This window comes from Jaminaea rosea, assembly GCF_003144245.1.
Source record: "Jaminaea rosea strain MCA 5214 unplaced genomic scaffold BDZ90scaffold_5, whole genome shotgun sequence".
In the NCBI taxonomy this organism is placed as follows: Eukaryota; Fungi; Basidiomycota; class Exobasidiomycetes; order Microstromatales; genus Jaminaea; species Jaminaea rosea.
The window spans coordinates 1-13,863 of NW_020289979.1; the positions used below are offsets into that span (position 1 = coordinate 1).

Consider the following 13,863-nt stretch of genomic DNA (forward strand, 5'->3'; position numbering starts at 1 on the left):
CCTCTTTCCAACCCCAAGCCAGATCACACAAGCACTCCACAGCAACGCTACGTCAACGTGCGCGTGGGCCAACGCGTCGCCGCCGTCGAAAACGATCTCGCGCTCCCCGCGGCGCCACTCTTGACCAACGTACATCCACGTCGCACGTTGAGGGTCAGAACGCATCCCTCGTCCACTGGCATCAAAGTCGCACCATAGCATCGCTTGGAGCGTCGCATCATCGTCACGGTCGGCAGTCGGTAGCCTGCGAGCGACACGATGCACGGCGCACGACGCACGGCGCACGGCGCACGGCGGATGGCTGTCGGCTCGTGCTCAGCATCGCCTCATTGCCCCGCGTGACTGTTCGTGCTCATGCTCATGCTCATGCTAATCGCTTCGATGCACAAATGCGATGCTATGGCTGTGTCGATCGCTATCGCATTTTTAGTATTACTGTCCATCGTCCATCGTCCATCGTCCGACGTCCGCCGTTCGCTCGCGCTCGCTTCGTTTCGTCCCTCTGACCATCCTCATTCCCACTACGCCCTCTTTCTGTTCGGCAACCTCCTCACCTGCCTCCCCGGCGTACCCCCACCACCTCCTCCCCCTCCCGCTCCCGCTCCCCCCTCGTTGCCCCCGCTCCCGATGTTGAACAACACCGGCCCTCCAGGCGCGGGCGAGCCAAAGGTGAAGGGAGCCGGTGAGCCAGCGGGTGTCGACGTCGAGGTGGACTGTTGCGGTTGAGACGGAGCGCCAAACTGGAACGGATTGCCCCCCTGCGGTTGTGCCTGTGTCTGTGCGCCGAAGCTGAACCCGCCGCTCGTGGAGGGCGGAGCAGGGCCGGTTGTCGCGGGGTTAGGGTTGCCGAACTGGAAGGGCGCACCACCACTTGGAGCGGGCGAGGGTGCTTGCGAGGCGGGGGAGGAGAAGTTGAAGTTGATCCCTCCACTTGCCGGCTGCTGCTGCTGCTGAGCGGGGGCGGGGGAGCCAAAGCTGAACCCCGTCGTCGGGGCGGTGGAAGGCGTAGAGGGCTGAGTACCCGTGTTGGCTCCAAACCCACCGCCGCCGCCCCCGTTGGTGTTGCCGAAGGAGAAGGCGGGCGTGCTCGAGCTCGCGCCCGATGCCGACTTCGCTGCGGGGGCTCCGAAGCTGAACCCTCCCGTTGGGCCATTCGCACCGTTGCCATTCGTGCCACTCGCTGTCGCTGGGGCGCCAAAGGAGAATCCCCCGCCACTCGTCGCAGGAGGTTTGGCTCCGAACGCTATGCCCGTGCCATTCATGCCCTGCACAGGGCTCTCGTCCATCATGCCATCCGCGTTCATCCCGGATCCTGCGGGGGGTTGAGCAGGAGTGTTGGGCGCAGCGCCAAAGGTGAAGCCGCTACTTGCTGATTTCGAGCTCGTGGCCGTGTCCGTCTTCGGGGCTCCAAATGTGAACCCACCGCCGCCCATTGAGGCTTGAGCAGGCTGCGAAGAGGGGGCGCCAAAGGAGAATCCTCCCGTCGTCGACGGCGGCGGCGTGCCTGAGGTGGCGCTCGTACTCGCGGCTGCGGGCTTGCCGAAGGAGAAGGACGCGGCTGCGGGCGCGGGGGAGGATGATGCTGATGACGACGACGAATAAGAGGCGGCGGGTAGGCCAAAGCTGAACGCGGGAGTCGAAGCGGGCTTCTTGGCCGCTGGCTCCTTGTCTCCCTCCTCCTCCGCACCATCGGCTCCCCTCTTCTTCTTGGCGCCTTCATCTTGCGATGCTGATGATTGGCCAAAGCCCTCGAAGCCGCCGAAGGGAGCAGGACTTGCACTGCCAGCCGCGGACTGAGGCTGAGCTGACGCAGACGAGGCATTACCAAACGAGAAGCCAGTCGATGCGGGGGCAGGCGCAGAAGTCGCAGGCTTTGCTGCTGTTGTTGTTGTTGATGATGCTGGCGCCCCAAATCCAGTGAAAGCGGGCGTCGCTCCGCTTGCGGTATCCTTTTCCGGCTTGTTGGCAGAGGCGTCAGTCTTCTCCTCTCCAGAAGTAGGTGCAGCCGCAGGCTTGCCGAATGAGAAGCCCGATGTGCCTGTACTCGAGGAAGGGCTCGACGAGGCATTGTCGCCAGAGGCGGAGGTGTTGGCTGGCTTGCCGAAGGAGAAGGGCTTGCTAGCAGTCGCAGTCGTTTCCGCAGGCTTGCCAAAGGAGAAAGGCTTGCTCGCGCTACCGGCCTCATCCGCTGGCTTGCTCGCCGTCGTCGTCGTATCCGCAGGCTTGCCAAAGGAGAACCCACCAGCGCTGCCACTCGATGTCTCCTTGCTCGTCTCATTCGACCCCGCGCCGGTAGCAGGCGGTCCAAAGCTGAACGGCTTGGCTGTGCTACCCGCGGTCGAGCTTGTGCTCGTACTCTGTCCTCCCGCAGCCTTAGCTCCAAAGAAGTTGGGGACGGGCCCGCTCTTCTTTTCATCCTCTGCCTTTGCGCCACTGCCCGCCGGGGTCGTAGTGCTGGCTGAGCTTGGGGCAGAGGGTTGAGCAAAGAAGTTGGACGGGGCGGGAAGGGTTGATGCTGGTTTGGATGTGGACGCGGGTGCGGAGGGTGCTGTCGAGGAGCTGGAGGAGGCGATGGCCGGGGCGGTGGCCGGGGCGGGAGGGGCAAAACCGCCTAGACGACCGAGCAGAGGGTTGGAGCTCGAGCTCGAGCTGGAGGCCTCGCCCGCTGGAAGGGCGGTTGATGATGATGATGACGATGATGATGAGGCTGCTGGAAGAGATATGTTCGCCTGCTTCGGCTTCGTGCTTTTGTCAGAGGTCTCCCCGTTCTCGGCCTTGCTCCCCGCACCACCAAACGAAAACCCAGCGGGGAACATGGTCTCTGGCAACTTGATCTTCTGCAACGCCTCAACATCAAGAGCGGCCAGCTCCTCGTCTCCCTCCTCTTCCTCTCCCTCATCAGAGTCCCATGCCGAGATCTTGCCCGACTTGCCGTGCGTGCGCGACGATTTCTCTGCACCTATGCGGAGCGAGGAGTTCTTGGATTGGGACGCGCGTTTGGCCTGAGACTCGGGGGAGAGGACCTGGAAGCGGGATTGGGACGCTCGAGGCGGGTCCGCTTGGGTGGCAGCTGGGGCCGAAGCTGGAGGTGGAGGAGGAGAAGGGGAGCGAGCCGTCTTCTTTGGACTTTTGACTTGTACGCTCTTCTTCGCTGAGCGACTGGCGATGGTAGGCTGGTTGTGCATCTCATCGTCCTCATCCTCGTCATCGCGCTGTCCTCTAATTGCAGAAGGGCCGCGCTTCTTCGTCGAACGGATCGTGGTGGGGGCTTCCGCTCTCTTGTTGGGCGTGCCAGCAGCAGCAGCGCGACTCCTTGTCGTCGGTGGTGGAGAGAGAGGGTTGCGACTTCGCGTCACCGGAGGCGGAGAGAGGGCGCTCCTGCTCCTAGTGGCCGGTGGGGGCGAGAAGGCCGCCGTACGACTTCCTCTCCTCCCTGTGCTCTGCGTTTGAGCAGGAGCGGCAGTGGGAGGGCTCATCGCCTCTTCCTTCGCCCTGGCAGCCATCCGTCGGGTCACTCTGCGGGCCGGTGGTGGTGTCGGGTCGCGCTCTTCCTCCTCCTCTTCGGACTCGATCTCCTCCATCGCTTCTTCCTCTCGCGGCGGGGAGGGAGCCGGTCGCGGGTGCTGCTGCTGCTGCTGTGTGCGCTTCAGCTTGGCTCTCATTCCCTCGTCTCCTCGGGCGCTGGCGTTGATGTGGGAGTTGCGCTTCGAGTAAGGCCCAACGACAGTCCTCTCTCGCTCTCGATCTCCCTTGGGTGCCGGGACGGGCAGCGGGACATTGATACTCTTCGTGCCCCTCCCCAACGCCTGCGTCTGTGTCGCACCTACACCGGCACTCGCGCTCTTCATCGCCCCCCTCCTCGCATCCCCTAGCGGGGTGCGCATACCTTCCAGCACAGCCAAGATCCTCTCCGCCTCATTTCTCGGCTTGACCTTCTGCGGCAGGCGAGCCTCGAGCTCCTCGGCAGAGATGAACCCCAGCGAGGGGTCCCAGATCATTTGACGCTTCCGTGCGGAGCCCGTTGGGATGCTGGTGGCGGGTCCCACTGCAGAGCTAGCGTCAAGGTGGAGGGAGGCAAGACCGAGGGCCTCGGTAGCGTCTCTCTTCGTGCCTGCGTTGACGATGGGCGTGGTAAGTCGACTGCGACTCGGCGTGCCCATTCCCATGCCAGCGACTGCATTGTGGCGAGCCTGAGCCGCCGTGTAATCCCTTGCCATCCTTTCCCCCTCTGACTGGTGCGCCCTAGGAGAGGACAGGTTGAGGTTGAGTGCACCGTACGTGCGCGCACGAGATAGACTGCCCCCTAATGAGGAGGGCGTTCCGCCAAGGACAGACCCGCCTGCTCCTCCTCCCCCTGCGAGAACGGAGCGCACTGGTGTACCCCTCATGGACCCTGAGCGAGGCAAGGTAGTCCCCGCCCCTGCCCCTACCCCCACCCCCGCCCCCGCGCTCGCAAAGGGACTGCGTGATGCCAATTGACTGGCTGCGTTCCGGTTGGCATTCGTACGGAGCGGCGAGTGCGAGAGAAGCGCATCGCCCGAGCGCGCCAGTCCTCCCAATCGTCGTTCTGTGCCGAACCCGTAGGTGAAGCCAGACGCGGGTGGGCGTGAGGCTACAACGCTCGCACTCTCGCTCGGCGCGATGGAGCCCGCACGATTGCTGAGGACTGATCCTGGGCCGACAGAGGCGCGCGACCGAGCGCGTGTCGAGCCGCCGTAGCCGCCGCCGCCGCCGCCGTAAGAGCGAATTGCTGCGCTTGCCGACGAGCGAGCGGATGGTGAAGGGGAGCGCAGGAAGGGCAGAGAGGTATCCGCCAAGCTCGTGCTCGCATCGTTGACGTGCCCAGCGCGGGGAGGGGAGATGTGTAGCGCCCGTCGTGAGGAGGAGGGAAGGACTGAGGCGCTCCGTGGTAGAGTAGAGGCCGTTGCTCCCGCAGCAGCAAAGGGGCTCTTGGACATGGGCATCGACGTGGATGAATCCTGACTCTCTATATCGAGGTCCGTATCCGGTCTGGTGACATGACGAAGCCTCGATCGTGAGATTGACGTCGGTGGTGCCAATGCCAATGCGCCACTGGCCTCACCACCCCGTGTGACGGAATCGGTGCGCCTCTTCTTTGCCAGCTCGGCGAGGGAAGTCGATGAAGTGCTCGATGGCAACGGCGCATCGTCCAAATCGGACTTTGCGGGCGTGTTGGCTAGCCAGGTGAGTGGACGAGCAATGGCGCGTGTGAGAGAGGAGAAGAGGGAGGTAGATTTGCTGCGCGACAGGCCTGGCAGCGGCGTAGTGGGTGTGGTAGTCGCTGTGGCTGTGGCTGTCCCTCTCGCTGATGAGGGGGATGCGTGGTCAATTACGAGCGTCTTGCGTGATTGGGATGGGGTAGGCGTTGTTGCAAGCCCATCGTCCACCTTGGGCCGTGCGTATGGCTTGCGTGCTGATGATGGTCGCGTCCGCGATCTCGATGGACCGGCCAAGGAGGGCGAGCCGGTGGACACATCGTAGGAATAAGAGTAGTCGGGATCCATGCTGTATGACCCGACGCGGGGCGCGTGGGGGAATGGTGATTGTTGTTGATGACGAGGAGAGAGAAGGAAAGGCAAAGGCAGCAAACGAAAGCAAGTCTCGAGCCAATCCAGTCCAAGTCCAAGACGAGCCAACGACCCAACCAACTCGCAACGCGAACAAACAGGACGGAACGGAACGCGGGTGGGTGCAGCTTCGAGAGCGGACAGGCGGAGAAAGAGCCAAGGCCGCCACGACGACAACGACTGCGCTGCTGCATTGACGCAGGCATCCATCGTACTATCCAACACCACCATCACCGGCAAAGCAATGGCTCAACCCCACGCGCACGCGCACGCGCAGGGACAGCCACAGCAACCCCAACCACCACCCCTCACGGCCGAACAGCTGGCCCTGAACGACTCTTCCTTCAAGCCAGTAGACTTCACCATCGACCCAACGACGAACCTCGTGTCTTCACCCACGCACGACGTACAGATCCTCAATGCCCTCTCGCGCCAGATCGCCGCAATAGGCGAAGCACAACGACAGAGCAATCCTGCAGCTGTCAAGAGTGGCCAACTGGCAGCCCTTCCACCACCACCGAATGCCGTTCCCCCACAAAGGAGCATGGCGGTCAATCAGGCGCGCGAGCAGGGCAAGGAGGCCTTCAAGAGAAAAGAGTATGCTGTGCGTGCGCGATGAAGGTCTACCTCCTCCCACTTTGAAGCCCAGGAGCGATACACTGACTGAACAGGATCTCATTGGCACCCTGCCCCGCACAGGAAGCCATCAAGCTCTTCACCCTCGCAGTGGACATGGCCGCCTCTCGTCCCCTATGGGAGATGGCCGCCCTAGCCCGTGACGAGCTGGCCGTCTGTCTCTGCAATCGAAGTGCGGCTTTTGCCGCTGTGGGGGACTGGGTCGATTCATACGTGGATGCGGACGCCGTTGTTCAGCTTAAGCGACCCTGGTTGAAGGGGCATTACAGGAAAGGGGTGGCATTGAGGGAGATGGGGAGGGGGGAGGAGGCGAGGGAGGCTTTGAGGGTGGGACTTCAGTTTGATCCGGAGAGTCCGGTGAGTAAGACGCGATGCGATGCGATGCGAGAGTGGGAGGAGGAAGAGGCGCGAGGCTGACTTGATTGATTCATCTTTTGCTTTCACCCTTCGTCGTGACAGGACCTGCTCAAGGCACTCGCTGAGGTGCCGGCAAGTGAAGGAAGCAATAACGAAAAGGCCAAGGCATAGCAGCGTTGAGCGCTGGCGTATTTCCCCCAATTTGGCTACTTCACTCTGTAATCATAGATGACTCCACATCACCACACGCTGCACGTTTACTTTCTCATCTCATTGCTCATCGCGCCCACGCTGCGCTTCATCACGTCTCCTTGACAGGTGGCCTCCCCGTATTCACGCCCAGCTTCTTTGCCAGCGTCGCAAGACGATTATGCTCGAGAATGTCTGTGCGAGTGCGTACGAGATCGGTCAGTCAGTCAATCGTCACAGCCGCATATAGCATGCGTCCTCGCTCGCCGCCTCCGCGCCAACTCACCCTCCGTCTCCCACGGATAATCGACCCAACAATCTCCCGTCTCATCGGCCGAGTAATACCAAACTCCCTCTCCCACCCCGTCTTGCCCGACTTTCTGGTCCTCCAACTTCCACCCCTCCCCCTGCCCTGCCATGAGCGGCAAGACGCCCTTCTTTCCTCCCTCGCGATGCTTATTGTGAACGACGAAGATGGCGAACCGGGTAGGGGGCAGAGCAGCACGTTGAGCAGGGTCGAGGGCGGCGAGGCCCTTTTGCACGTCGGCGAGAAGCTCCTGATACGCGTATTGCAGCGTGGTGCGCGTGTCGTCTACCTCGTCTACTATGAGGATGTTCTTGCCCAGTAGACCACCCGCCGCTCCTGCTCCTGATGGGGAGGGTTGTTTGGCGTGGTGAGAACGCTTGAATGTTCCCTCGTCGAGCCATTGGGTGCGGATCACCTCGCGACCCATGGACTCGGCGGAGGTGCCTGCCACTTCCTCGTAGAGAGCAAGGCCGATGGCTTGGATGGGGATGTTGCGTCTACGCGAGCGAGGAGCGAGAGGAGGGGAGGGGAGCGAGGTGTGAGTAGGCTGGATCAAAGATTGGGGCTACAGAGTGGAGATGTCGGTGCGGCAGACGTCGCGTCACGTACTTCTTGGAGCTGTCCACCTCCGAGGGCACCTTGAGGAAAGTGCGAAGCACGCGGGCCGGGATCATTCCGCCGCCCATGATGGGAACTAGCACGTCGGGCCGCTGCGAGTGGGAGTGAGAGCGCACAAGTGAGCAGGAGGCAAGAGAGTGGGGAGAGCACAGGGCGGGCATTAAGTTCAGCGCATGCTTCACGTTGGCGCCATGCCACGCCACGCCACGCGCCGAGAATAGTAGTCCACTAGTCTCTCTACTTTCGTACGCACAAATTGGTCCCTCATCAATCGCGCAGACCGGCTGATCTGCTCATGGATCTCCTCGTACGTCACGCGGTAATGGTCGTCCGGGACCGTCTCGTGCTGCTGTTGTGAAGCAGCCGCAGATGACGAAGAGGCCATGATGCGAGGAAGGAGGGGTAGGTGACCGAGGATTGGGGGAGGTGTGAGGATGCGGCAGGAGGGAAGAAGGTGCGGTGCATTTAGTCTAGTCTACTACTGCCTTATCTCGCGCAAGGCTCAACTCAAAATTTGGCGCAGAAAGCGCTCAGGCGGCCAGTCCGCCTGCCTGGGCGTGGCCGTGCGCGTGCGCGTGCTCGCGAATCGCATTTGCAACTACTCATGCAGGGTTGGGATCCTCACCCACCTCACCTCACGGGGAACATCCGACACGAAACATACGACACGACACGACACACTCTACTCTACGATATGTACATTCGGAATGCTTCCCTTACAAGTACATGATGAGGATAGGTGCAACGACGTGATACCGGCTGCTACGCTGAAGTTGCACCTGCCTTCGCATCAACACTAACGCCGAGCGTCGCCACCCCTGCGCGCATCTGCGCCCTCCACCACTCAGCCACATCGTACCCTCCTGCCTTGAAGGGGCCCAGCTTCGCGCCGCCCTCCTCTTCGTGCAAGTGGGAGAGGAAGGGCTCGATCCACGGGTCATAGGGCGTCCATACCGCCTGAACCTCCCCCGCTCTAGTAGGGGAGCTCTCGAGCAGCTCAGCTGGCGGGTGTAGCTTTCCCACTGCGTGCTGAAGGAGCTCGTCTCCCGCAGCTAGGGTGGCCATAGGCCCGCTGAACTGAAGGAGGGAGTCCGCCTTCCATTCCGTGCGATCCGCTCCTGCCCCACCTTTCCCTTGGCCGGTGGTGATCCTACGCCCAGCACCACTCTGAGCGTCAGCTATCTCCCTCCTCAGCTCCTCCTCTTGCACCACATCCCGCGCCTCCTCCTCTTCGCGCCTCGCCTCCAGCTGAGCCCTGTTCTCCCTCCACTGATTCTGTATCGCCTCCAACTCGTCCTCTTCGGACCCGTCTTCTAGAGCAGCAACGATTGCGTCCTCTTGCTGTTTCTTGAGCGCAGCATCCTCGACGTCATGCGCTTTGCGTCTGGCCACGCGGGACTGGCGCAGGGAGGACAGGCGAGACTCGAGTGATTCGAGCAGAGCCCCATCCCCCGCAGCGGCGCTGCCATTGCTTCCTCCCCCGTTCTTGGCGGCGGCGAGGTTGCGCTTCATCTCCCCCTCGTACTTGGCCAGCTGGGCATTCGTTTCCTCAACGTCTATGCGGTTCACCAGATTAAACGTCAGTCGTTCCGCCTCCTCCAGCCAATCGTTGTACCCCTTCAACGTCTCGAAATCCTCCTGACTGCGCGAGGCGAACAACCTCCCCACTCTCTTGCGCACATCCACCTCGCGCTCCACATCCAGATCGCTAAACGTCTGCGCCCCAAATTGGCTCTTCCTACATACGTGCCCACACTGCGGGCATGGTGCTGGACCAAGGGACCAGATACGGTCGATGCAAGATGTGCAGAGCTTGTGATAACAGGGGGAGACGAGCAGTTTTAGACGAGGGTTGAGGTAACGGTCCGTCTTGCAGTTGGGACAGCGGTCGTCTGATGCTACGAGGTCGACTATTCGGCCGGACTTGTCCTTGTGGCCTATTACGCCTGTGGTTGCACCGGAGTAGTTGGTTGTGGACGAGGCGACTGGCGTGGAGCGGGAGGAGGAGGGGCCGGAGAGCGGGGGAGTGGGCTTACTTGGCCCTGCGTGGGAGGAGGAGGAGGTGGTGGTGGTGGTCGGCGGACCGCGGATCGTACTCGGTGCAGTCCCTGGCCCGCGGATGGGAGTAGCTGCTGCTGCTGAGGGGCCTGTCCTGCCGCCTCTTGCACCAGCTGCTCCTCCTCCTCGCGGGCCGCGACCGCTCCCTCTGGCACCGGACATGGTATTGTGTAGAGGTGTGGGGTTCGCAATGTGGTGAGGAGTTGAAGACTTGATCGTACGACTGAGCGCGAATGGAGGCGGGACGCCGGGCGGAAGTGGGACTGTCCCACGTGGTCGACTCAGGCCACCGAAGCTCGGCCCAGCCTAAGCAGCGAGCAACGAACAACGCCCAGCTCACTCGAGGTTCACGCGTCGCACGGTTTGCGGAGTTCTTGCTCAATGGGGCTCTCTCGTATCTAGCTAGATGACAAAGAGGTCAAGACACGGCGCGACTATTGAGATGAGCTGGTGATAACGATGGTGAGCTGCAGTGTAATTGGTACGTGATTGCGGAGAGACGTGACGGCTGGCCAGCCTTGGATGGCCATCCCGCCTCGCCTCGCCTTGCGATCACTGAGTGGATGCCTACAGCCCCCATCTAGTCTAATAGTGGAGCCTCCTCTGGGCGGGATCATGGTTCCATTCCTGAATCACGCTGTCGGGCGTCTGCCCGCATCTGAGCGGGATAGTCGTGCGGACCACGTCGTTCCTGTCGGGGACATCGTTGCTGGCTTTGACGTACCCTGCCGGAAAGCCGCGCAGCCGCGACGAGACAAAGGAGAGTAATGAGATGAGCTACAGCGCTTCTTGCCTGTCTGGCTCGCAGCGCGTGTCGTGCTCACAGATGTAGTGGCCTCCTACCTTGTTGCCGTAGTTGACGCAGATCCTGCCATTGTGGCGCGTGTAGCCCGTCTGCGCTACCAGTGCCTTGCTCGAGTGCGGCTCCACCTGCGCAGTGTAGAGCTCGTCGTGCGAGACGGTGACGCCTTTCTCTGTCGCGGTGGCGTGAGCGAAGAAGGATGTGCAGAGGGGCTTATGAGGATACGGCGTGCGAACGGATGTGGGAAATGGACGCTCACCGTACATGGCGGTGTTCTCGATCTTGATGCCGACTCCTTCCTCCGCGATACCCGTGCCAACGGTGACGCCGTCGCTGTATGCGTCCCTGGAGCTCTGCGAGATCTTGAGCGTGATCTTCAGGTCCGTCTTGGCGTCGGGGTCGCAGTTCTCGCCAGCACTGCGGGAGAAGGAGCAAGCGGCGATGAGCACTCGGTGGAGGGAGGGTGACGCTGAGTGAGTACGCGTTGAACGCACTTGCTTACGAGCCACTGGTACACCTTGGAGGTGGTACCGTCAGGTTCAAAGGTGCACTTGTCCGCATTGTGGATCGAGCCGCCGCTGCGCGAGGGAGACAACACTCAGTCAATCGTTCTTACCACTGCCTCGCCTCGGACTCACGGGCAGGTGGCGAGAAGCTGTTCAGGCGAAGGAGCAGGCCCGTCGTCGCGACGCATCGTAACGTCGTCGCTGAAGATGGCAGAGGCGACTACGGCCGTGGCGAGAACGGCCACGAAGGTGACGGTGACGAGATGGTTGATGCGAAGCATTGTAGGGTTTGGAGTGGTGAGGTTGAAAGGGAAGTGGCAGGATGGAAAGGAGGGAGGTGGCGAGCGACGAATAGTGAGATGAGGTACTGGCCAATGTGATTGGCAAAGGACCAAGATGTGATTGTGCCTGCTTGACGCCCAACGTCGCGGTAACGAGGCCGAAGAGAAACAGCCAGCCAGCCGCGGGGCCTCGGTTCTGTGACTTCTCAGTAGCCACACAAACGAGCAGCAGCCTACTCGTTGTCGTCGCATCTCCGACTGACCTCACCTCGCCCGCCTTCGAACTCGCTATTTCCCTTCTCTCCTCTCCTCATACCAATCACCACTACCTCGGCACCCTCCCCCGCTCACCATGATCCTCCACCGCAACATCTTCGCGCTGCTCCCTTCCCTGGCCTTCATACTGGTCTCCGCTGCGCAGCGTGAGGACGAGGGCGCTTCCCCTCTGGGACTGACTCCTCGAGACGATCCCAAGATTGAGGTGAGTAGAGTGCGCAGCAGCAGAGTCGCGGGATACCGTTTCTGGATGCTGATGGTGTTTCCCCTGTCTTGCCATACCTTGCGCACTGTCAGGACCTCCTGAACAGCTGCCCTGGATCCAAGATCAGGTGAGTGTACTGTGTCGTAGTCATCAAGAAGGCGGGCCGGCCTCACGCGCTAGCCCCCTCGCGCATAGGTCCCCAATCGAGGGCGCCGACAACTGCATGTGGACAAGGGACAATGACCTCAACCAGCCGCACGACGTCGTCAAGCAGCTGGGAGATCCCTTGCCCAACTGCTCCGGAGACAAGCGTGAGTCAGCGACGTTGGTGCCAGGCAAAATGTTGTGGTGCCGTACGTGTGCTGTGAGGGCTCACCTTTGCCCCCTGTCCCGTCGCGCCACGATCCGCTCCGCAGAGAACATCACCAAGGCAGTGACGGACACGACTACCTTTGATAGCACCTTCTCCATGAGCACGAGCGTCAATGTCGACTTTCCCGGCATCTCGGCGGGTTTGACGCACGGGGAGAGCCATACGAGCACGACGGCCGAGGGAAAGGGCGTTGAGGTGCGTGTGTGCGTGGGACTACTCTGGCGTACGGAGGAAGTGAAGTGTAGTCAAGGGAGGAGGTGGAATGGTTTGCTGACCGGCCTCTTCCCCCCGACGACAGATGAATGTGGCTCCCGGAACGCATAGCCGCTTCATCGCCAAGCAGGAGTATCGCCCTACGTCGGGGCACGTCCTCATCAACTATGGGAATCGGGTGCCGGACAAGCATGGCCACTACTATTGGACGGTGAGCAATGTCATACTCGACTTACCGGCGGGAGAGCCCGTCACTGGCATCGATGTGAAGCCGTGTGATCAGCCCTTCTGAGGCGCAGGGCACGGGCGAGGGGAGTAAGCCAGCGAGCCACAACCCAAAGTAATGACCGAGCACAGCAGCAGCAGCAGCAGCAGCTTGCAGCTTTCCCCTCTCATCCTGGCATAACCGCCCATTCCATCCCCCTCGTGTGGTCATGCCATCGATCCGAATCGAATCGACCAATCCAATTCCAAGACCGTGAGACATCACTACCATCCAGCGAGAGTGTGCGTGTGTGTGTGCGTGTCTGAGTATGCGGCTTGTTTTCAATCTACTTGTATTGCAGCATAGCGAGACGGGGGCGGAGCGAAGAGGATCACAGGCTTGCTTGCTTGCTTGCTTGCTTCTCCCGCTCCTCCCCTCGTGCCGTGCCATACCGTTTCCCACCCCTCTTCCACCGGCTTAGTGTCCTCCGGACTTCTTGTTGGCTGGGGGCGAGCGAGCGAAGGCGAGAAGAGCAGGGAGATGTCATGTCAGCTCGAGAGGTCCTCTTTCATGCTTGGAGGGGAAGCAAGGCGAAAGCGATGATGCTAACCGTACGGGTTCCTAGGGTCCTTCTTGAACTCGTCGCTCTCCAGCATAGCGTTCTGCAGCTTCACTGTGCCGTAGAAGACGATTGCGCCCTGTTGCGATAGCAGAGAGGGATTTGAGGTGTCAGCGAGGGGGTCTTGAGTACGTTGGGGGCGGGTAGTGGAGCGCGACACGCACTCCGAGGATGAAGGGGTAGAGGGGCTTCCAGACGGGGACCGGGTAAGCGCGAAGGCCGAACATGGTGTTGTTGGTGTGGGTGGCTGTAAGGGAGGATGGAAGTTGGAGACAGGCGTGAGCGCGGATCTGAGGCTGTGAGGGGGGGATCGATGAGGTTCACGCACTGTAGAGTGGTGGAGGAGGAGTGAGTGGTTCGTGGTGAGAGAGCGCCAGGAAGTAGTCGTCGTCGTCGTCGTCGTCGTCGTCGTCGCCCGAGTCCGAGTCGCTGCTTGCTTTGGCTTCCTGTGCTGCTCCGATGCCAGCCGCGCGGGCGGTCGGTGCTCTCGCTCTCTCTGCCTTTGCCTCGTGGCACGCTCAACTGGCCCCGTCTCTCTCTCCGCCCGGCCAGCGGCTCTGGCTGCGTCTGACTGGCTGTGCGTGCCTCTTCTTCCTTCGTTGGCTTCCTTTCCTTCCGTCCACACCCACG

The 13,863-nt window shown here is 61.6% G+C and overlaps 7 protein-coding genes across 7 annotated transcripts; 2 read left to right on the forward strand and 5 right to left on the reverse strand.

Annotated features, from left to right (window-relative positions):
- Positions 1-521: 521 nt before the first annotated feature.
- BDZ90DRAFT_279029 (hypothetical protein) lies at positions 522-5,595 on the reverse strand (the record flags this gene model as incomplete). The annotated part of the gene is made up of 1 exon (XM_025509143.1): positions 522-5,595. The coding sequence occupies exon 1, from the start codon at positions 5,523-5,525 to the stop codon at positions 522-524; it is 5,004 nt and encodes a 1,667-aa protein (XP_025362488.1). The 5' UTR covers positions 5,526-5,595.
- Positions 5,596-6,069: 474 nt separating this feature from the next.
- Positions 6,070-6,965, forward strand: BDZ90DRAFT_231648 (tetratricopeptide repeat domain-containing protein). The gene is made up of 3 exons (XM_025505940.1): positions 6,070-6,192; positions 6,288-6,581; positions 6,684-6,965. The coding sequence occupies exons 1-3, from the start codon at positions 6,133-6,135 to the stop codon at positions 6,750-6,752; spliced, it is 423 nt and encodes a 140-aa protein (XP_025362489.1). The 5' UTR covers positions 6,070-6,132; the 3' UTR covers positions 6,753-6,965.
- Positions 6,683-8,084, reverse strand: BDZ90DRAFT_231650 (PRTase-like protein). Its single transcript, XM_025505941.1, has 4 exons — positions 7,949-8,084; positions 7,687-7,787; positions 7,057-7,574; positions 6,683-6,965 (listed from the first exon to the last, which is right to left on the reverse strand). Exons 1-4 carry the CDS (start codon positions 8,078-8,080, stop codon positions 6,883-6,885), a joined length of 834 nt encoding a protein of 277 aa, XP_025362490.1. The 5' UTR covers positions 8,081-8,084; the 3' UTR covers positions 6,683-6,882.
- Positions 8,085-8,361: 277 nt separating this feature from the next.
- BDZ90DRAFT_231653 (CDK-activating kinase assembly factor) lies at positions 8,362-9,951 on the reverse strand. The gene has a single exon (XM_025505942.1). It carries the CDS (start codon positions 9,913-9,915, stop codon positions 8,458-8,460), a length of 1,458 nt encoding a protein of 485 aa, XP_025362491.1. The 5' UTR covers positions 9,916-9,951; the 3' UTR covers positions 8,362-8,457.
- A 387-nt stretch (positions 9,952-10,338) lies between these two features.
- On the reverse strand, positions 10,339-11,342 carry BDZ90DRAFT_259719 (hypothetical protein; the record flags this gene model as incomplete). The annotated part of the gene is made up of 5 exons (XM_025508188.1): positions 10,339-10,478; positions 10,578-10,727; positions 10,815-10,972; positions 11,050-11,133; positions 11,194-11,342. The coding sequence occupies 5 exons, from the start codon at positions 11,340-11,342 to the stop codon at positions 10,339-10,341; spliced, it is 681 nt and encodes a 226-aa protein (XP_025362492.1).
- A 246-nt stretch (positions 11,343-11,588) lies between these two features.
- BDZ90DRAFT_231655 (hypothetical protein) lies at positions 11,589-12,888 on the forward strand. The gene is made up of 5 exons (XM_025505943.1): positions 11,589-11,823; positions 11,916-11,950; positions 12,019-12,134; positions 12,240-12,391; positions 12,495-12,888. Exons 1-5 carry the CDS (start codon positions 11,695-11,697, stop codon positions 12,699-12,701), a joined length of 639 nt encoding a protein of 212 aa, XP_025362493.1. The 5' UTR covers positions 11,589-11,694; the 3' UTR covers positions 12,702-12,888.
- A 203-nt stretch (positions 12,889-13,091) lies between these two features.
- On the reverse strand, positions 13,092-13,460 carry BDZ90DRAFT_279035 (ATP synthase subunit J, mitochondrial; the record flags this gene model as incomplete). The annotated part of the gene is made up of 3 exons (XM_025509144.1): positions 13,092-13,117; positions 13,225-13,312; positions 13,398-13,460. The coding sequence occupies 3 exons, from the start codon at positions 13,458-13,460 to the stop codon at positions 13,092-13,094; spliced, it is 177 nt and encodes a 58-aa protein (XP_025362494.1).
- Between the last annotated feature and the right edge of the window lie 403 nt (positions 13,461-13,863).